We start from the raw sequence: 23276 nt of genomic DNA, 5'->3' as shown, positions 1-23276 counted from the left end.
CTCTCTCTTCCTCAGTCTCTGTACCATGTTCAGACTACCCTCTCTCTTCCTCAGTCTCTGTACCATGTTCAGACTACCCTCTCTCTTCCTCAGTCTCTGTACCATGTTCAGACTATCCTCTCTCTTCCTGTCTCTGTACCATGTTCAGACTATCCTCTCTCTTCCTGTCTCTGTACCATGTTCAGACTACCCTCTCTCTTCCTGTCTCTGTACCATGTTCAGACTATCCTCTCTCTTCCTGTCTCTGTACCATGTTCAGACTACCCTCTCTCTTCCTGTCTCTGTACCATGTTCAGACTACCCTCTCTCTTCGTGTCTCTGTACCATGTTCAGACTACCCTCTCTCTTCCTGTCTCTGTACCATGTTCAGACTACCCTCTCTCTTCCTGTCTCTGTACCATGTTCAGACTATCCTCTCTCTTCCCCAGTCTCTGTACCATGTTCAGACTACCCTCTCTCTTCCTCAGTCTCTGTACCATGTTCAGACTACCCTCTCTTCCTGTCTCTGTACCATGTTCAGACTACCCTCTCTCTTCCTGTCTCTGTACCATGTTCAGACTACCCTCTCTCTTCGTGTCTCTGTACCATGTTCAGACTACCCTCTCTCTTCCTGTCTCTGTACCATGTTCAGACTACCCTCTCTCTTCCTGTCTCTGTACCATGTTCAGACTACCCTCTCTCTTCCTCAGTCTCTGTACCATGTTCAGACTATCCTCTCTCTTCCTGTCTCTGTACCATGTTCAGACTACCCTCTCTCTTCCTGTCTCTGTACCATGTTCAGACTATCCTCTCTCTTCCTGTCTCTGTACCATGTTCAGACTATCCTCTCTCTTCCTCAGTCTCTGTACCATGTTCAGACTACCCTCTCTCTTCCTCAGTCTCTGTACCATGTTCAGACTATCCTCTCTCTTCCTGTCTCTGTACCATGTTCAGACTATCCTCTCTCTTCCTCAGTCTCTGTACCATGTTCAGACTACCCTCTCTCTTCCTCAGTCTCTGTACCATGTTCAGACTACCCTCTCTCTTCCTGTCTCTGTACCATGTTCAGACTACCCTCTCTCTTCCTGTCTCTGTACCATGTTCAGACTACCCTCTCTCTTCCTCAGTCTCTGTACCATGTTCAGACTACCCTCTCTCTTCCTCAGTCTCTGTACCATGTTCAGACAATCCTCTCTCTTCCTCAGTCTCTGTACCATGTTCAGACTACCCTCTCTCTTCCTGTCTCTGTACCATGTTCAGACTACCCTCTCTCTTCCTGTCTCTGTACCATGTTCAGACTACCCTCTCTCTTCCTCAGTCTCTGTACCATGTTCAGACTACCCTCTCTCTTCCTCAGTCTCTGTACCATGTTCAGACTACCTCTCTCTTCCTGTCTCTGTACCATGTTCAGACTACCCCTCTCTCTTCCTCAGTCTCTGTACCATGTTCAGACTACCCTCTCTCTTCCTCAGTCTCTGTACCATGTTCAGACTACCCTCTCTCTTCCTCAGTCTCTGTACCATGTTCAGACTACCCTCTCTCTTCCTCAGTCTCTGTACCATGTTCAGACTACCCACTCTCTTCCTGTCTCTGTACCATGTTCAGACTACCCTCTCTCTTCCTCAGTCTCTGTACCATGTTCAGACTACCCTCTCTCTTCCTGTCTCTGTACCATGTTCAGACTACCCTCTCTCTTCCTGTCTCTGTACCATGTTCAGACTACCCTCTCTCTTCCTCAGTCTCTGTACCATGTTCAGACTACCCTCTCTCTTCCTCAGTCTCTGTATCATGTTCAGACTACCCTCTCTCTTCCTGTCTCTGTACCATGTTCAGACTACCCTCTCTCTTCCTGTCTCTGTACCATGTTCAGACTATCCTCTCTCTTCCTGTCTCTGTACCATGTTCAGACTACCCTCTCTCTTCCTGTCTCTGTACCATGTTCAGACTATCCTCTCTCTTCCTGTCTCTGTACCATGTTCAGACTATCCTCTCTCTTCCTGTCTCTGTACCATGTTCAGACTACCCTCTCTCTTCCTGTCTCTGTACCATGTTCAGACTATCCTCTCTCTTCCTGTCTCTGTACCATGTTCAGACTACCCTCTCTCTTCCTGTCTCTGTACCATGTTCAGACTACCCTCTCTCTTCCTGTCTCTGTACCATGTTCAGACTATCCTCTCTCTTCCTGTCTCTGTACCATGTTCAGACTACCCTCTCTCTTCCTGTCTCTGTACCATGTTCAGACTACCCTCTCTCTTCCTGTCTCTGTACCATGTTCAGACTACCCTCTCTCTTCCTCAGTCTCTGTACCATGTTCAGACTACCCTCTCTCTTCCTGTCTCTGTACCATGTTCAGACTACCCTCTCTCTTCCTCAGTCTCTGTACCATGTTCAGACTACCCTCTCTCTTCCTCAGTCTCTGTACCATGTTCAGACTATCCTCTCTCTTCCTCAGTCTCTGTACCATGTTCAGACTATCCTCTCTCTTCCTGTCTCTGTACCATGTTCAGACTACCCTCTCTCTTCCTGTCTCTGTACCATGTTCAGACTACCCTCTCTCTTCCTCAGTCTCTGTACCATGTTCAGACTACCCTCTCTCTTCCTGTCTCTGTACCATGTTCAGACTACCCTCTCTCTTCCTCAGTCTCTGTACCATGTTCAGACTATCCTCTCTCTTCCTCAGTCTCTGTACCATGTTCAGACTACCCTCTCTCTTCCTGTCTCTGTACCATGTTCAGACTATCCTCTCTCTTCCTGTCTCTGTACCATGTTCAGACTACCCTCTCTCTTCCTCAGGCTCTGTACCATGTTCAGACTACCCTCTCTCTTCCTGTCTCTGTACCATGTTCAGACTATCCTCTCTCTTCCTGTCTCTGTACCATGTTCAGACTACCCTCTCTCTTCCTGTCTCTGTACCATGTTCAGACTACCCTCTCTCTTCCTCAGTCTCTGTACCATGTTCAGACTATCCTCTCTCTTCCTGTCTCTGTACCATGTTCAGACTATCCTCTCTCTTCCTGTCTCTGTACCATGTTCAGACTACCCTCTCTCTTCCTCAGTCTCTGTACCATGTTCAGACTATCCTCTCTCTTCCTGTCTCTGTACCATGTTCAGACTACCCTCTCTCTTCCTCAGTCTCTGTACCATGTTCAGACTACCCTCTCTCTTCCTGTCTCTGTACCATGTTCAGACTACCCTCTCTCTTCCTGTCTCTGTACCATGTTCAGACTATCCTCTCTCTTCCTGTCTCTGTACCATGTTCAGACTATCCTCTCTCTTCCTGTCTCTGTACCATGTTCAGACTATCCTCTCTCTTCCTGTCTCTGTACCATGTTCAGACTACCCTCTCTCTTCCTGTCTCTGTACCATGTTCAGACTATCCTCTCTCTTCCTCAGTCTCTGTACCATGTTCAGACTACCCTCTCTCTTCCTGTCTCTGTACCATGTTCAGACTATCCTCTCTCTTCCTGTCTCTGTACCATGTTCAGACTATCCTCTCTCTTCCTCAGTCTCTGTACCATGTTCAGACTATCCTCTCTCTTCCTGTCTCTGTACCATGTTCAGACTACCCTCTCTCTTCCTGTCTCTGTACCATGTTCAGACTACCCTCTCTCTTCCTCAGGCTCTGTACCATGTTCAGACTATCCTCTCTCTTCCTCAGTCTCTGTACCATGTTCAGACTACCCTCTCTCTTCCTGTCTCTGTACCATGTTCAGACTACCCTCTCTCTTCCTGTCTCTGTACCATGTTCAGACTATCCTCTCTCTTCCTCAGGCTCTGTACCATGTTCAGACTACCCTCTCTCTTCCTGTCTCTGTACCATGTTCAGACTACCCTCTCTCTTCCTGTCTCTGTACCATGTTCAGACTACCCTCTCTCTTCCTGTCTCTGTACCATGTTCAGACTACCCTCTCTCTTCCTCAGTCTCTGTACCATGTTCAGACTACCCTCTCTCTTCCTCAGTCTCTGTATCATGTTCAGACTACCCTCTCTCTTCCTGTCTCTGTACCATGTTCAGACTACCCTCTCTCTTCCTGTCTCTGTACCATGTTCAGACTATCCTCTCTCTTCCTGTCTCTGTACCATGTTCAGACTATCCTCTCTCTTCCTGTCTCTGTACCATGTTCAGACTACCCTCTCTCTTCCTGTCTCTGTACCATGTTCAGACTACCCTCTCTCTTCCTGTCTCTGTACCATGTTCAGACTATCCTCTCTCTTCCTGTCTCTGTACCATGTTCAGACTACCCTCTCTCTTCCTGTCTCTGTACCATGTTCAGACTACCCTCTCTCTTCCTCAGTCTCTGTACCATGTTCAGACTATCCTCTCTCTTCCTGTCTCTGTACCATGTTCAGACTATCCTCTCTCTTCCTGTCTCTGTACCATGTTCAGACTACCCTCTCTCTTCCTCAGGCTCTGTACCATGTTCAGACTATCCTCTCTCTTCCTGTCTCTGTACCATGTTCAGACTACCCTCTCTCTTCCTGTCTCTGTACCATGTTCAGACTACCCTCTCTCTTCCTGTCTCTGTACCATGTTCAGACTACCCTCTCTCTTCCTGTCTCTGTACCATGTTCAGACTACCCTCTCTCTTCCTCAGTCTCTGTACCATGTTCAGACTACCCTCTCTCTTCCTCAGTCTCTGTATCATGTTCAGACTACCCTCTCTCTTCCTGTCTCTGTACCATGTTCAGACTACCCTCTCTCTTCCTGTCTCTGTACCATGTTCAGACTATCCTCTCTCTTCCTCAGTCTCTGTACCATGTTCAGACTACCCTCTCTCTTCCTCAGTCTCTGTACCATGTTCAGACTATCCTCTCTCTTCCTCAGTCTCTGTACCATGTTCAGACTACCCTCTCTCTTCCTGTCTCTGTACCATGTTCAGACTATCCTCTCTCTTCCTGTCTCTGTACCATGTTCAGACTATCCTCTCTCTTCCTGTCTCTGTACCATGTTCAGACTACCCTCTCTCTTCCTCAGGCTCTGTACCATGTTCAGACTACCCTCTCTCTTCCTGTCTCTGTACCATGTTCAGACTATCCTCTCTCTTCCTGTCTCTGTACCATGTTCAGACTACCCTCTCTCTTCCTGTCTCTGTACCATGTTCAGACTACCCTCTCTCTTCCTCAGTCTCTGTACCATGTTCAGACTATCCTCTCTCTTCCTGTCTCTGTACCATGTTCAGACTATCCTCTCTCTTCCTGTCTCTGTACCATGTTCAGACTACCCTCTCTCTTCCTGTCTCTGTACCATGTTCAGACTATCCTCTCTCTTCCTGTCTCTGTACCATGTTCAGACTACCCTCTCTCTTCCTGTCTCTGTACCATGTTCAGACTATCCTCTCTCTTCCTGTCTCTGTACCATGTTCAGACTACCCTCTCTCTTCCTGTCTCTGTACCATGTTCAGACTATCCTCTCTCTTCCTGTCTCTGTACCATGTTCAGACTATCCTCTCTCTTCCTCAGTCTCTGTACCATGTTCAGACTACCCTCTCTCTTCCTGTCTCTGTACCATGTTCAGACTATCCTCTCTCTTCCTGTCTCTGTACCATGTTCAGACTATCCTCTCGCTTCCTGTCTCTGTACCATGTTCAGACTACCCTCTCTCTTCCTGTCTCTGTACCATGTTCAGACTATCCTCTCTCTTCCTGTCTCTGTACCATGTTCAGACTACCCTCTCTCTTCCTGTCTCTGTACCATGTTCAGACTACCCTCTCTCTTCCTCAGGCTCTGTACCATGTTCAGACTATCCTCTCTCTTCCTCAGTCTCTGTACCATGTTCAGACTACCCTCTCTCTTCCTGTCTCTGTACCATGTTCAGACTACCCTCTCTCTTCCTGTCTCTGTACCATGTTCAGACTATCCTCTCTCTTCCTCAGGCTCTGTACCATGTTCAGACTACCCTCTCTCTTCCTGTCTCTGTACCATGTTCAGACTACCCTCTCTCTTCCTGTCTCTGTACCATGTTCAGACTACCCTCTCTCTTCCTGTCTCTGTACCATGTTCAGACTACCCTCTCTCTTCCTCAGTCTCTGTACCATGTTCAGACTACCCTCTCTCTCCTCAGTCTCTGTATCATGTTCAGACTACCCTCTCTCTTCCTGTCTCTGTACCATGTTCAGACTACCCTCTCTCTTCCTGTCTCTGTACCATGTTCAGACTATCCTCTCTCTTCCTGTCTCTGTACCATGTTCAGACTATCCTCTCTCTTCCTGTCTCTGTACCATGTTCAGACTACCCTCTCTCTTCCTGTCTCTGTACCATGTTCAGACTACCCTCTCTCTTCCTGTCTCTGTACCATGTTCAGACTATCCTCTCTCTTCCTGTCTCTGTACCATGTTCAGACTACCCTCTCTCTTCCTGTCTCTGTACCATGTTCAGACTACCCTCTCTCTTCCTCAGTCTCTGTACCATGTTCAGACTATCCTCTCTCTTCCTGTCTCTGTACCATGTTCAGACTATCCTCTCTCTTCCTGTCTCTGTACCATGTTCAGACTACCCTCTCTCTTCCTCAGGCTCTGTACCATGTTCAGACTATCCTCTCTCTTCCTGTCTCTGTACCATGTTCAGACTACCCTCTCTCTTCCTGTCTCTGTACCATGTTCAGACTACCCTCTCTCTTCCTCAGTCTCTGTACCATGTTCAGACTATCCTCTCTCTTCCTGTCTCTGTACCATGTTCAGACTATCCTCTCTCTTCCTGTCTCTGTACCATGTTCAGACTACCCTCTCTCTTCCTCAGTCTCTGTACCATGTTCAGACTATCCTCTCTCTTCCTCAGTCTCTGTACCATGTTCAGACTACCCTCTCTCTTCCTCAGGCTCTGTACCATGTTCAGACTATCCTCTCTCTTCCTGTCTCTGTACCATGTTCAGACTACCCTCTCTCTTCCTGTCTCTGTACCATGTTCAGACTATCCTCTCTCTTCCTGTCTCTGTACCATGTTCAGACTATCCTCTCTCTTCCTGTCTCTGTACCATGTTCAGACTACCCTCTCTCTTCCTGTCTCTGTACCATGTTCAGACTACCCTCTCTCTTCCTCAGTCTCTGTACCATGTTCAGAATACCCTCTCTCTTCCTCAGTCTCTGTACCATGTTCAGACTACCCTCTCTCTTCCTGTCTCTGTACCATGTTCAGACTATCCTCTCTCTTCCTGTCTCTGTACCATGTTCAGACTACCCTCTCTCTTCCTGTCTCTGTACCATGTTCAGACTATCCTCTCTCTTCCTGTCTCTGTACCATGTTCAGACTACCCTCTCTCTTCCTGTCTCTGTACCATGTTCAGACTACCCTCTCTCTTCCTCAGTCTCTGTACCATGTTCAGACTATCCTCTCTCTTCCTCAGTCTCTGTACCATGTTCAGACTACCCTCTCTCTTCCTGTCTCTGTACCATGTTCAGACTACCCTCTCTCTTCCTCAGTCTCTGTACCATGTTCAGACTACCCTCTCTCTTCCTCAGTCTCTGTACCATGTTCAGACTACCCTCTCTCTTCCTCAGTCTCTGTACCATGTTCAGACTACCCTCTCTCTTCCTGTCTCTGTACCATGTTCAGACTACCCTCTCTCTTCCTGTCTCTGTACCATGTTCAGACTACCCTCTCTCTTCCTGTCTCTGTACCATGTTCAGACTATCCTCTCTCTTCCTGTCTCTGTACCATGTTCAGACTATCCTCTCTCTTCCTGTCTCTGTACCATGTTCAGACTACCCTCTCTCTTCCTGTCTCTGTACCATGTTCAGACTACCCTCTCTCTTCCTCAGTCTCTGTACCATGTTCAGACTACCCTCTCTCTTCCTCAGTCTCTGTACCATGTTCAGACTACCCTCTCTCTTCCTCAGTCTCTGTACCATGTTCAGACTATCCTCTCTCTTCCTGTCTCTGTACCATGTTCAGACTACCCTCTCTCTTCCTGTCTCTGTACCATGTTCAGACTATCCTCTCTCTTCCTCAGTCTCTGTACCATGTTCAGACTACCCTCTCTCTTCCTCAGTCTCTGTACCATGTTCAGACTATCCTCTCTCTTCCTGTCTCTGTACCATGTTCAGACTACCCTCTCTCTTCCTCAGTCTCTGTACCATGTTCAGACTATCCTCTCTCTTCCTGTCTCTGTACCATGTTCAGACTATCCTCTCTCTTCCTGTCTCTGTACCATGTTCAGACTACCCTCTCTCTTCCTCAGTCTCTGTACCATGTTCAGACTACCCTCTCTCTTCCTCAGTCTCTGTACCATGTTCAGACTATCCTCTCTCTTCCTGTCTCTGTACCATGTTCAGACTATCCTCTCTCTTCCTCAGTCTCTGTACCATGTTCAGACTACCCTCTCTCTTCCTCAGTCTCTGTACCATGTTCAGACTACCCTCTCTCTTCCTCAGTCTCTGTACCATGTTCAGACTATCCTCTCTCTTCCTCAGTCTCTGTACCATGTTCAGACTACCCTCTCTCGTCCCGTCTCTGTACCATGTTCAGACTACCCTCTCTCTTCCTGTCTCTGTACCATGTTCAGACTACCCTCTCTCTTCCTGTCTCTGTACCATGTTCAGACTATCCTCTCTCTTCCTGTCTCTGTACCATGTTCAGACTATCCTCTCTCTTCCTGTCTCTGTACCATGTTCAGACTACCCTCTCTCTTCCTGTCTCTGTACCATGTTCAGACTATCCTCTCTCTTCCTGTCTCTGTACCATGTTCAGACTATCCTCTCTCTTCCTGTCTCTGTACCATGTTCAGACTACCCTCTCTCTTCCTGTCTCTGTACCATGTTCAGACTATCCTCTCTCTTCCTGTCTCTGTACCATGTTCAGACTACCCTCTCTCTTCCTGTCTCTGTACCATGTTCAGACTATCCTCTCTCTTCCTGTCTCTGTACCATGTTCAGACTATCCTCTCTCTTCCTGTCTCTGTACCATGTTCAGACTACCCTCTCTCTTCCTGTCTCTGTACCATGTTCAGACTATCCTCTCTCTTCCTGTCTCTGTACCATGTTCAGACTATCCTCTCTCTTCCTGTCTCTGTACCATGTTCAGACTATCCTCTCTCTTCCTGTCTCTGTACCATGTTCAGACTACCCTCTCTCTTCCTGTCTCTGTACCATGTTCAGACTATCCTCTCTCTTCCTGTCTCTGTACCATGTTCAGACTATCTCTCTCTCTTCCTGTCTCTGTACCATGTTCAGACTATCCTCTCTCTTCCTGTCTCTGTACCATGTTCAGACTATCCTCTCTCTTCCTGTCTCTGTACCATGTTCAGACTATCCTCTCTCTTCCTGTCTCTGTACCATGTTCAGACTATCCTCTCTCTTCCTGTCTCTGTACCATGTTCAGACTATCCTCTCTCTTCCTGTCTCTGTACCATGTTCAGACTATCCTCTCTCTTCCTGTCTCTGTACCATGTTCAGACTATCCTCTCTCCCTATTCTCCATCCCCATCCTTCCCCTTCTCATCCTCTTCCCTCTCTAGTGGTAATATCCACAGATACATTGGAGCCGTGTCCTTTCATCTGACAGGCCTTAACTAACCAACAGTGTCAGTTGTAACTGGGGACAGGGCCACACAGTGGAATTAACACAATACACTGACCTCTCTCCATCTCTCGGAGGATATGGAATGTGGGACTAGACTGCACATTAAAATGTTTGTCTGTTATATGTGTGTGTGTGTGTGTGTGTGTGTGTGAGAGTTGAGGTCAATGTGTGTGTATGAGTGTGTTCTTACTGCAGAGGAACACAAAAACCCGCACTCCAGTCTGTCTTCACTGACTTCAATTGTATCCACAGGGGAGAGGGCATAGGCTGACAACACTGGGAGGTGGTCCAGAAGAAGACATGGTACCTGGGGGTTGTGGTGAGAGGTGGTACCTGGGGGTTGTGGTGAGAGGTGGTACCTGGGGGTTGTGGTGGGAGGTGGTACCTGGGGGTTGTGGTAAGAGGTGGTACCTGGGGGTTGTGGTGGGAGGTGGTACCTGGGGGTTGTGGTGAGAGGTGGTACCTGGGGGTTGTGGTGGGAGGTGGTACCTGGGGGTTGTGGTGAGAGGTGGTACCTGGGGGTTGTGGTGGGAGGTGGTACCTGGGGGTTGTGGTGGGAGGTGGTACCTGGGGGTTGTGGTGAGAGGTGGTACCTGGGGGTTGTGGTGAGAGGTGGTACCTGGGGGTTGTGGTGGGAGGTGGTACCTGGAGGTTGTGGTGGGAGGTGGTACCTGGGGGTTGTGGTGAGAGGTGGTATCTGGGGGTTGTGGTGGGAGGTGGTACCTGGGGGTTGTGGTGGGAGGTGGTACCTGGGGGTTGTGGTGGGAGGTGGTACCTGGGGGTTGTGGTGGGAGGTGGTACCTGGGGGGGTTGTGGTGGGAGGTGGTACCTGGGGGTTGTGGTGGGAGGTGGTACCTGGGGTTGTGGTGGGAGGTGGTACCTGGGGGTTGTGGTGAGAGGTGGTACCTGGGGGTTGTGGTGGGAGGTGGTACCTGTGGGTTGTGGTGGGAGGTGGTACCTGGGGGTTGTGGTGGGAGGTGTTACCTGGGGGTTGTGGTAAGATGTGGTACCTGGGGTTGTGGTGAGAGGTGGTACCTGGGGTTGTGGTAAGATGTGGTATCTGGGGGTTGTAGTGGGAGGTGGTACCTGGGGGTTGTGGTGAGAGGTGGTACCTGGGGTTGTGGTGGGAGGTGGTACCTGGGGGTTGTGGTGGGAGGTGGTACCTGGGGGTTGTGGTGGGAGGTGGTACCTGGGGGTTGTGGTGGGAGGTGGTACCTGGGGGTTGTGGTGGGAGGTGGTACCTGGGGGTTGTGGTGGGAGGTGTTACCTGAGTATTGTTGGAGGAGGGCAGAGGGTTGGACACCATTGGACCAAAGATGTCCTCATCACTGACTGGTGCAGCAGAACTGGTTGTAGCTCCACCTGCAGGTGCATCTGAGAGAGAGAGAGAGAGAGAGAGAGAGAGAGAGAGAGAGAGAGAGAGAGAGAGTAAACATTGACCTGTAGGCAGTATAGATTTTGTGCGTAATCTCATATCCATGTGTGTGTGTGTGTGTGCACATGACTCCTGGGTTATCTATGATGCGCTGCCTATTCCCCTTCCCTCCTCAGATGTAGGAGGATGTTTTGGGATATTATTTACTTGGGGTTCAGAATCAAATCAAATCAAATTGATTTATATAGCCCTTCGTACATCAGCTGATATCTCAAAGTGCTGTACAGAAACCCAGCCTAAAACCCCAAACAGCAAGCAATGCAGGTGTAGAAGCACGGTGGCTAGGAAAAACTCCCTAGAAAGGCCAAAACCTAGGAAGAAACCTAGAGAGGAACCAGGCTATGTGGAACCATAATACAATGAAAAAGCCCAGTCAGCCCTCTCCACACAGGTATATGAACATAACTCAATGCTATTTCAAAACAGTCAACTCAGAAACGGCCCATTACTTTCAGGTGGATATGGATTTTCGTTCAAAGCGATGTCACTTCTGAAGTTGAAATGGAATTACATTTCAATTCGTGGATCACAAACTGCCAATTGTTTTCAAGGGCTATTTTTAGAATCATTAATCAGATTTATAAGCTCAATAGACAGACCAAGACAGAGACAGACGACAGAGACAGACGACAGAGACAGAGACAGACAGAGACAGACAGAGACAGACGACAGAGACAGACGACAGAGACAGACAGAGACAGAGACAGACGACAGAGACAGACGACAGAGACAGACAGAGACAGACGACAGAGACAGACAGAGACAGACAGAGACAGACGACAGAGACAGACCGAGACAGACGACAGAGACAGACAGACGACAGAGACAGACAGAGACAGATGACAGAGACAGACAGACAGACAGAGACAGACGACAGAGACAGACGACAGAGACAGACAGAGACAGACGACAGAGACAGACAGAGACAGACGACAGAGACAGACAGAGACAGACGACAGACAGAGACAGACGACAGAGACAGACAGAGACAGCTGGGAGAGAAATAGGGATGCTGACTGATCGTGATCACAGAGACATTGCCCATCTACAATCCAGCTGCTCTCCACGACAGGGGAGGGAAAGCACCATGGGACATTGGGGAGAGAGAGAGAGGGAGAGAGACAGGGAAAGCACCATGGGACATTGGGGAGAGAGAGAACGAGAGAGACAGGGAAAGCACCATGGGACATTGGGGAGAGAGAGAACGAGAGAGACAGGGAAAGCACCATGGGACATTGGGGAGAGAGAGAACGAGAGAGACAGGGAAAGCACCATGGGACATTGGGGAGAGAGAGAACGAGAGAGACAGGGAAAGCACCATGGGACATTGGGGAGAGAGAGAACGAGAGAGACAGGGAAAGCACCATGGGACATTGGGGAGAGAGAGAACGAGAGAGACAGGGAAAGCACCATGGGACATTGGAGAGAGAGAGAACGAGAGAGACAGGGAAAGCACCATGGGACATTGGGGAGAGAGAGAACGAGAGAGACAGGGAAAGCACCATGGGACATTGGGGAGAGAGAGAAGAGAGAGACAGGGAAAGCACCATGGGACATTGGGGAGAGAGAGAACGAGAGAGACAGGGAAAGCACCATGGGACATTGGGGAGAGAGAACGAGAGAGACAGGGAAAGCACCATGGGACATTGGGGAGAGAGAGAACGAGAGAGACAGGGAAAGCACCATGGGACATTGGGGAGAGAGAGAACGAGAGAGACAGGGAAAGCACCATGGGACATTGGGGAGAGAGAGAACGAGAGAGACAGGGAAAGCACCATGGGACATTGGGGAGAGAGAGAACGAGAGAGACAGGGAAAGCACCATGGGACATTGGGGAGAGAGAGAACGAGAGAGACAGGGAAAGCACCATGGGACATTGGGGAGAGAGAGAACGAGAGACAGGGAAAGCACCATGGGACATTGGGGAGAGAGAGAACGAGAGAGACAGGGAAAGCACCATGGGACATTGGGGAGAGAGAGAACGAGAGAGACAGGGAAAGCACCATGGGACATTGGGGAGAGAGAGAACGAGAGAGACAGGGAAAGCACCATGGGACATTGGAGAGAGAGAACGAGAGAGACAGGGAAAGCACCATGGGACATTGGAGAGAGAGAGAACGAGAGAGACAGGGAAAGCACCATGGGACATTGGGGAGAGAGAGAACGAGAGAGACAGGGAAAGCACCATGGGACATTGGAGAGAGAGAGAACGAGAGAGACAGGGAAAGCACCATGGGACATTGGGGAGAGAGAGAACGAGAGAGACAGGGAAAGCACCATGGGACATTGAGAGAGAGAGAACGAGAGAGACAGGGAAAGCACCATGGGACATTGAGAGAGAGAGAACGAGAGAGACAGGGAAAGCACCATGGGACATTGGAGAGAGAGAGAACGAGAGAGACAGGGAAAGCACCATGGGACATTGAGAGAGAGAGAACGAGAGAGACAGGAAAGCACCATGGGACATTGGAGAGAGAGAGAACGAGAGAGACAGGGAAAGCACCATGGGACATTGGGGAGAGAGAGAACGAGAGAGACAGGGAAAGCACCATGGGACATTGGGGAGAGAGAACGAGAGAGACAGGGAAAGCACCATGGGACATTGGGGAGAGAGAGAGAGACAGGGAAAGCACCATGGGACATTGGGGAGAGAGAGAGAGACAGGGAAAGCACCATGGGACATTGGGGAGAGAGAGAGAGACAGGGAAAGCACCATGGGACATTGGGGAGAGAGAGAACGAGAGAGACAGGGAAAGCACCATGGGACATTGGGGAGAGAGAGAACGAGAGAGACAGGGAAAGCACCATGGGACATTGGAGAGAGAGAGAACGAGAGAGACAGGGAAAGCACCATGGGACATTGGAGAGAGAGAGAACGAGAGAGACAGGGAAAGCACCATGGGACATTGGAGAGAGAGAGAACGAGAGAGACAGGGAAAGCACCATGGGACATTGGGGAGAGAGAGAACGAGAGACAGGGAAAGCACCATGGGACATTGGGGAGAGAGAACGAGAGAGACAGGGAAAGCACCATGGGACATTGGGGAGAGAGAACGAGAGAGACAGGGAAAGCACCATGGGACATTGGGGAGAGAGAACGAGAGAGACAGGGAAAGCACCATGGGACATTGGGGAGAGAGAACGAGAGAGACAGGGAAAGCACCATGGGACATTGGGGAGAGAGAGAACGAGAGAGACAGGGAAAGCACCATGGGACATTGGGGAGAGAGAGAGAGACAGGGAAAGCACCATGGGACATTGGGGAGAGAGAGAACGAGAGAGACAGGGAAAGCACCATGGGACATTGGGGAGAGAGAGAGAGACAGGGAAAGCACCATGGGACATTGGGGAGAGAGAGAGAGACAGGGAAAGCACCATGGGACATTGGGGAGAGAGAGAACGAGAGAGACAGGGAAAGCACCATGGGACATTGGGGAGAGAGAGAACGAGAGAGACAGGGAAAGCACCATGGGACATGGGGAGAGAGAGAACGAGAGAGACAGGGAAAGCACTATGGGACATTGGGGAGAGAGAAAACGAGAGAGACAGGGAAAGCACCATGGGACATTGTGGAGAGAGAGAACGAGAGAGACAGGGAAAGCACCATGGGACATTGGGGAGAGAGAGAACGAGAGAGACAGGGAAAGCACCATGGGACATTGGGGGGAGAGAGAACGAGAGAGACAGGGAAAGGACCATGGGACATTGGGGAGAGAGAGAACGAGAGAGACAGGGAAAGCACCATGAGACATTGGGGAGAGAGAGAACGAGAGAGACAGGGAAAGCACCATGGGACATTGTGGAGAGAGAGAACGAGAGAGACAGGGAAAGCACCATGGGACATTGGGGAGAGAGAGAACGAGAGAGACAGGGAAAGCACCATGAGACATTGGGGAGAGAGAGAACGAGAGAGACAGGGAAAGCACCATGGAACATTGGGGAGAGAGAGAACGAGAGAGACAGGGAAAGCACCATGGGACATTGGGGGAGAGAGAACGAGAGAGACAGGGAAAGCACCATGGGACATTGGGGAGAGAGAGAACGAGAGAGACAGGGAAAGCACCATGGGACATTGGGGAGAGAGAGAACGAGAGAGACAGGGAAAGCACCATGGGACATTGGAGAGAGAGAGAACGAGAGAGACAGGGAAAGCACCATGGGACATTGGAGAGAGAGAGAACGAGAGAGACAGGGAAAGCACCATGGGACATTGGAGAGAGAGAGAACGAGAGAGACAGGGAAAGCACCATGGGACATTGGAGAGAGAGAGAACGAGAGAGACAGGGAAAGCACCATGGGACATTGGAGAGAGAGAGAACGAGAGAGACAGGGAAAGCACCATGGGACATTGGGGAGAGAGAGAACGAGAGAGACAGGGAAAGCACCATGGGACATTGGGGAGAGAGAACGAGAGAGACAGGGAAAGCACCATGGGACATTGGGGAGAGAGAGAGAGACAGGGAAAGCACCATGGGACATTGGGGAGAGAGAGAGAGACAGGGAAAGCACCATGGGACATTGGGGAGAGAGAGAGAGACAGGGAAAGCACCATGGGACATTGGGGAGAGAGAGAACGAGAGAGACAGGGAAAGCACCATGGGACATTGGGGAGAGAGAGAACGAGAGAGACAGGGAAAGCACCATGGGACATTGGAGAGAGAGAGAACGAGAGAGACAGGGAAAGCACCATGGGACATTGGAGAGAGAGAGAACGAGAGAGACAGGGAAAGCACCATGGGACATTGGAGAGAGAGAGAACGAGAGAGACAGGGAAAGCACCATGGGACATTGGGGAGAGAGAGAACGAGAGACAGGGAAAGCACCATGGGACATTGGGGAGAGAGAACGAGAGAGACAGGGAAAGCACCATGGGACATTGGGGAGAGAGAACGAGAGAGACAGGGAAAGCACCATGGGACATTGGGGAGAGAGAACGAGAGAGACAGGGAAAGCACCATGGGACATTGGGGAGAGAGAACATTTACATTTACATTTACATTTATGTCATTTAGCAGACGCTCTTATCCAGAGCGACTTACAAATTGGTGCGTTCACCTTAAGACATCCAGTGGAACAGCCACTTTACAATAGTGCATCTAAATATTTGGGGGGGGGGGGTGAGAAGGATTACTTTATCCTATCCTAGGTATTCCTGAAAGAGGTGGGGTTTCAGGTGTCTCCGGAAGGTGGTGATTGACTCCGCTGTCCTGGCGTCGTGAGGGAGTTTGTTCCACCATTGGGGGGCCAGAGCAGCGAACAGTTTTGACTGGGCTGCGCGGGAACTGTACTTCCTCAGTGGTAGGGAGGCGAGCAGGCCAGAGGTGGATGAACGCAGAGCCCTTGTTTGGGTGTAGGGCCTGATCAGAGCCTGGAGGTACTGAGGTGCCGTTCCCCTCACAGCTCCGTAGGCAAGCACCATGGTCTTGTAGCGGATGCGAGCTTCAACTGGAAGCCAGTGGAGAGAGCGGAGGAGCGGGGTGACGTGAGAGAACTTGGGAAGGTTGAACACCAGACGGGCTGCGGCGTTCTGGATGAGTTGTAGGGGTTTAATGGCACAGGCAGGGAGCCCAGCCAACAGCGAGTTGCAGTAATCCAGACGGGAGATGACAAGTGCCTGGATTAGGACCTGCGCCGCTTCCTGTGTGAGGCAGGGTCGACTCTGCGGATGTTGTAGAGCATGAACCTACAAGAACGGGCCACCGCCTTGATGTTAGTTGAGAACGACAGGGTGTTGTCCAGGATCACGCCAAGGTTCTTAGCGCTCTGGGAGGAGGACACAATGGAGTTGTCAACCGTGATGGCGAGATCATGGAACGGGCAGTCCTTCCCCGGGAGGAAGAGCAGCTCCGTCTTGCCGAGGTTCAGCTTGAGGTGGTGATCCGTCATCCACACTGATATGTCTGCCAGACATGCAGAGATGCGAAAGCCACCTGGTCATCAGAAGGGGAAAGGAGAAGATTAATTGTGTATCGTCTGCATAGCAATGATAGGAGAGACCATGTGAGGTTATGACAGAGCCAAGTGACTTGGTGTATAGCGAGAATAGGAGAGGGCCTAGAACAGAGCCCTGGGGGACGCCAGTGGTGAGAGAGCGTGGTGAGGAGACAGATTCTCGCCACGCCACCTGGTAGGAGCGACCTGTCAGGTAGGACGCAATCCAAGCGTGGGCCGCGCCGGAGATGCCCAACTCGGAGAGGGTGGAGAGGAGGATCTGATGGTTCACAGTATCGAAGGCAGCCGATAGGTCTAGAAGGATGAGAGCAGAGGAGAGAGAGTTAGCTTTAGCAGTGCGGAGGGCCTCCGTGATACAGAGAAGAGCAGTCTCAGTTGAATGACTAGTCTTGAAACCTGACTGATTTGGATCAAGAAGGTCATTCTGAGAGAGATAGCGGGAGAGCTGGCCAAGGACGGCACGTTCAAGAGTTTTGGAGAGAAAAGAAAGAAGGGATACTGGTCTGTAGTTGTTGACATCGGAGGGATCGAGTGTAGGTTTTTTCAGAAGGGGTGCAACTCTCGCTCTCTTGAAGACAGAAGGGACGTAGCCAGCGGTCAGAACGAGAGAGACAGGGAAAGCACCATGGGACATTGGGGAGAGAGAGAACGAGAGAGACAGGGAAAGCACCATGGGACATTGGGGAGAGAGAGAGAGACAGGGAAAGCACCATGGGACATTGGGGAGAGAGAGAACGAGAGAGACAGGGAAAGCACCATGGGACATTGGGGAGAGAGAGAGAGACAGGGAAAGCACCATGGGACATTGGGGAGAGAGAGAGAGACAGGGAAAGCACCATGGGACATTGGGGAGAGAGAGAACGAGAGAGACAGGGAAAGCACCATGGGACATTGGGGGGAGAGAGAACGAGAGAGACAGGGAAAGGACCATGGGACATTGGGGAGAGAGAGAACGAGAGAGACAGGGAAAGCACCATGAGACATTGGGGAGAGAGAGAACGAGAGAGACAGGGAAAGCACCATGGGACATTGTGGAGAGAGAGAACGAGAGAGACAGGGAAAGCACCATGGGACATTGGGGAGAGAGAGAACGAGAGAGACAGGGAAAGCACCATGAGACATTGGGGAGAGAGAGAACGAGAGAGACAGGGAAAGCACCATGGAACATTGGGGAGAGAGAGAACGAGAGAGACAGGGAAAGCACCATGGGACATTGGGGAGAGAGAGAACGAGAGAGACAGGGAAAGCACCATGAGACATTGGGGAGAGAGAGAACGAGAGAGACAGGGAAAGAATGAGAATGTGGCGAGAGGAGAAACTGTCCCCCTCCTCAAGAGGTGAGACCATTAGTAGACAATGTACCATTCAGACAGAGAGAGAGACATGTATGATGGGGAGTTTGACCAGAGAGCAATATAGAGAAAAAAAATGAGTGAGAGAGAAATTAGAGAGAGCAATAGAAGAGAGAAATTAGAGAGAGAGAGAAATTAGAGAGAGTAATAGAAGAGAGAAATAGAGAGAGAGGTAAGACAGCATGATGGTAGTCTTTATATAACACTATGTTAGAACATCCATAATTTAGCCCTTTAAGTGTGAACAAAATTTTGCCCCGTGAGAGAGAACAGGAAATAATTGAGAGAGAAAGAGAGAGAGAAGAGAAAGAAGCTGTGCATGGTGGGGATTTTGAACAGAGAGGGACAGGGCAATGAAATGAGTGCCACAGGCTCTTCTATCTCTTCCCACTTGAAAGTAGCCTCTCTTTGTTCCGGGTTCAACTGACCATCTATTATGGGATGGCCACTCTGGGAGCGAGCCATGGAAACATACTGCCTCCATCAGGAAGATACATGCTTTAAATCTTTGAATTTTTTATTTTTTTAGACAGACCCAAACCTCCACCCCACCTCCCTGGCCGGGTCAGTTTAATTAACACCTCTCACCCTTCTACACGTGCCTCTTTCACTCTGTCATACACCCCCCCTCCCCCCCCTCCTCCCCCCTCCATTTCTAGGATCTGCTGGTCATGCCTTACCCAGGCCGAGCAGGTCGATGGCCGGCTCGGGGGTCCTCCTGGGATTGGCTCTGGAGTCTGTCTGAAGCTCCACCTTCTTCTGTGGAAACCGGAAGGAAGAGGAAGAGAGAGAGCAGAGAGAGTCAGCACATAGTCAGAGGTAGAGCATAGCCCTACAATGCAGGTTTATATTGTTGTAAAAGGATCGAGCTGAATTAGTGTGCACCATTACTATTCAGTGTCCATCAGTTACTGTCACAAAGTTGAAGGCCCAGTGCAGTCAAAAATGAGATTTTTCAGTGTTTTATACTTTCACACTCTGAGGTTGGATTAATACTGTGCAATTCATTATAAATGTCCTTTTAGTGTAAGGGCGGTTTAAAACCAGGCTCTGATCAGGCCCTACACCCAAACAAGGGCACTGCGTTCATCCACCTCTGGCCTGCTCGCCTCCCTACCACTGAGGAAGTACAGTTCCCGCGCAGCCCAGTCAAAACTGTTCGCTGCTCTGGCCCCCCAATGGTGGAACAAACTCCCTCACGACGCCAGGACAGCGGAGTCAATCACCACCTTCCGGAGACACCTGAAACCCCACCTCTTTCAGGAATACCTAGGATAGGATAAAGTAATCCTTCTCACCCCCCTTAAAAGATTTAGATGCACTATTGTAAAGTGGCTGTTCCACTGGATGTCTTAAGGTGAACGCACCAATTTGTAAGTCGCTCTGGATAAGAGCGTCTGCTAAATGACTTAAATGTAAATGTAAATGTAAAACGCCTGAAATGTCAGCCTGTTTTTGGTGGGACAAAGTTTTGGCATGCCTGGTGACATCACCAAATTAGTTAATAGACCAATACGAAAGGGAGTTCCAAACCTCTCTGCCAATAACAGCTATTTTCCAGTTTTACCCTCCCTACTCAGACCACTCCCAGACAGTCCTAGCTACATTCTTGCTTGAGAAACTGCTCTTTGCTAAGACGCTATTTTTGTTTTCAATTAAAATTGTGAAAAACAAAACACAATAAGATACTTAATTGTTACCCAGAAATGATTTGCTACTGAGATAAAAACAGCTGCATTGGCCCTTTGAGCTAGAGAAAGGCCTACCGTAGTCATTCTGAAACACAGACACACATTGGCCCTTTGAGCTAGAGAAAGGCCTACCGTAGTCATTCTGAAACACAGACACACATTGGCCCTTTGAGCTAGAGAAAGGCCTACTGTAGTCATTCTGAAACACAGACACACATTGGCCCTTTGAGCTAGAGAAAGGCCTACCGTAGTCATTCTGAAACACAGACACACATTGGCCCTTTGAGCTAGAGAAAGGCCTACCATAGCCATTCTGAAACACAGACACACATTGGCCCTTTGAGCTAGAGAAAGGCCTACTGTAGTCATTCTGAAACACAGACACACATTGGCCCTTTGAGCTAGAGAAAGGCCTACTGTAGTCATTCTGAAACACAGACACACATTGGCCCTTTGAGCTAGAGAAAGGCCTACCGTAGTCATTCTGAAACACAGACACACATTGGCCCTTTGAGCTAGAGAAAGGCCTACCGTAGTCATTCTGAAACACAGACACACATTGGCCCTTTGAGTTAGAGAAAGGCCTACTGTAGTCATTCTGAAACACAGACACATTGGCCCTTTGAGTTAGAGAAAGGCCTACCGTAGTCATTCTGAAACACAGACACACATTGGCAAATGCCATCTCTAGGAATCGGGACTGGTCGATGGTAATTGGCCTTCCCGCTGATTCTAGTTGGTGACTGGATCTCAGGGCTGTCTCTAGATTGTGATTGGATGTAAGGACTGGCTCTAGTTTGTGATTGGCAATTCAGATCTCAGGACTAGGTCTAGTTGTTGTTGACAGCGGATTCCTAACCTGAGGTGAGGCCAGGGAACAATTCAACTCCAGCAACACCAGGCAAACAAAGTGAGCATTGTAATCAACAGCCAAACACTCTCCTCCACGTCCACTATCATCACCTTCACACCTACAGAAGAGCCGCAAATAGCTGCATACCAAGTAGGAGTACAGTCAAAAGCAAGAAACGCCCACCTAAAAGCAAACATCCACAGTCCACACAAAGCAGACAGAGACAGAAAGGCTGTTTAAGCAAAGATCAGCACAAACGAACCCAACCAAAAACATACCAGGAGAAATCAAGACCAGCCAGGAACCGCAAACCTCCACGCACTAGAGTGCTGAAACAAACCAACCAAGACGACCAGGCGCTGCACACTACACCACCACCGTGGAGAGAGGAAGCGGTGTGCAACAGTTCCCCGACACGGTGAGGCTCATCTTGGGAAGAAAAGGTCCAGCAGGAGAAAAACAAATAGTCTGCCTGTCACACAAGGATGTCACCAGCCAGCCTGACAGCTGCCTTATTAACACTACAAAAGAGAATGATAACGCTGCCACTGTCTGGGGATGTGTGTCAAGACAGACCCGGAATGGAGAGATGGAGTGACAAAGAGAGGGCGAGAGAGACGAAAAGAGACTTTAAAATGCTCTTTAGTAAAACTAAAATGTCAACAAAGGGCATTGGAGAGAGAGCACTGACACTGAAGCTGCAACGTGAGGTATATTCACTCCTCATCAAAAAGTAGTCCACACAGCTCCACCATACACGTTATGAAGTTACAATACACCAAACCATGGCCACTCCTCATCAAAACGTAGTCCACACAGCTCCACCATACACGTTATGAAGTTACAATACACCAAACCATGGCCACTCCTCATCAAAACGTAGTCCACACAGCTCCACCATACACGTTATGAAGTTACGATACACCAAACCATGGCCACTCCTCATCAAAACGTAGTCCACACAGCTCCACCATACACGTTATGGAGTTACAATACACCAAACCATGGCCACTCCTCATCAAAACGTAGTCCACACAGCTCCACCATACACGTTATGAAGTTACGATACACCAAACCATGGCCACTCCTCATCAAAACGTAGTCCACACAGCTCCACCATACACGTTATGGAGTTACAATACACCAAACCATGGCCACTCCTCATCAAAACGTAGTCCACACAGCTCCACCATACACGTTATGAAGTTACAATACACCAAACCATGGCCACTCCTCATCAAAACGTAGTCCACACAGCTCCACCATACACGTTATGGAGTTACAATACACCAAACCATGGCCACTCCTCATCAAAACGTAGTCCACACAGCTCCACCATACACGTTATGAAGTTACGATACACCAAACCATGGCCACTCCTCATCAAAACGTAGTCCACACAGCTCCACCATACACGTTATGGAGTTACAATACACCAAACCATGGCCACTCCTCATCAAAACGTAGTCCACACAGCTCCACCATACACGTTATGAAGTTACAATACACCAAACCATGGCCACTCCTCATCAAAACGTAGTCCACACAGCTCCACCATACACGTTATGAAGTTACAATACACCAAACCATGGCCTGACTAGAAACCTATTCTGGAACACACCTGAACCACAACACAACCATTATTCATCAAGCCCAGGGCTTCTGCAATGTCTCTCTGGACATGTTGGTTTGTTGATGCAAGTGTGTGTGTGTGTGTGTGTTTGTAGTAGTTTGAGAGTGACGGCGTGTTACTGTGGTGAATGGTGCAGAACCGCTGCAGCCTGACGGACTTTAACAGTCTCTGACAGTCTGATGCGCAACACACACACACACACACACACACACACACCTTCTCTAAGAGGTTTTGTCACATAGGGAAGATCCTAAGCTGCCTGCCACACAGGAGTGTTTCTTCCAGAGCTAAATTCATCTGACAGTCAGGGAAAAGTCCCTTCGTTTGAGCTGCAGACCTGCAGAACGAGTGCACACACACACACACCATTTTCACACCCTCTGGAGTCTACTAGATTGTTGGGGAAAGGTCAGTGCCAGTGTTTGGGAGCCGATGCGTGGCTGCACACACACACACACACACACACTTAGAGCTGATGAGAGGACTACTCAGAAACAGTGATCTCACACTAAAGCTACCTCTCTCCCTCTCTGTGTTTTGGCTATTCCTACGTCAAGTGTGAGGTGTGAATTAAAAATGTGTTTTTGTATATCTCATCTCTCCCTGAGACAGCCTCGGAGAGTGGGGTCACGGATCAGCCATTATTGACGGCGAGCAATTAGGGTTAAGTGCCTTGCTCAAGGGCAGATTGACAAATGTTTTTTTTCCACCTTGTGGACTTGGGTATTCGAACTAGCAACCTTTGGTTACTGGGACAACGCTCTAACCACCAGGCTACGTGATAGGCTCAGACCACTGCTAGTGAACGCAGACCTGTTTTCCTATTTTGTTCTTATTATAAAACAAACTCGGCCACTTTGCATAAAGT

At 49.5% G+C, this 23276-nt stretch overlaps 1 protein-coding gene across 5 annotated transcripts in view; it reads right to left on the bottom strand.

Annotated features, from left to right (window-relative positions):
- The window catches only part of smap1 (small ArfGAP 1), a 94416-nt gene that overhangs the window by 10014 nt on the left and 61126 nt on the right, over window positions 1-23276 (bottom strand). For all 5 annotated transcript variants that reach the window (XM_065023196.1, XM_065023197.1, XM_065023200.1 and 2 more), the window contains 2 exons: window positions 18912-18990; window positions 10760-10866 (listed from right to left, as the gene is read on the bottom strand). In XM_065023196.1, coding sequence (XP_064879268.1) covers window positions 10760-10866; window positions 18912-18990 — 186 coding nt within the window. The remainder of the gene's footprint in view (window positions 1-10759; window positions 10867-18911; window positions 18991-23276) is intronic.

This window comes from Oncorhynchus nerka, linkage group LG10 (assembly GCF_034236695.1).
Source record: "Oncorhynchus nerka isolate Pitt River linkage group LG10, Oner_Uvic_2.0, whole genome shotgun sequence".
Classification (NCBI taxonomy): domain Eukaryota; kingdom Metazoa; phylum Chordata; class Actinopteri; order Salmoniformes; family Salmonidae; genus Oncorhynchus; species Oncorhynchus nerka.
The sequence above is the reverse complement of the archived record's forward strand: the minus strand, read 5'-3'. Positions and strand labels throughout refer to the sequence as shown.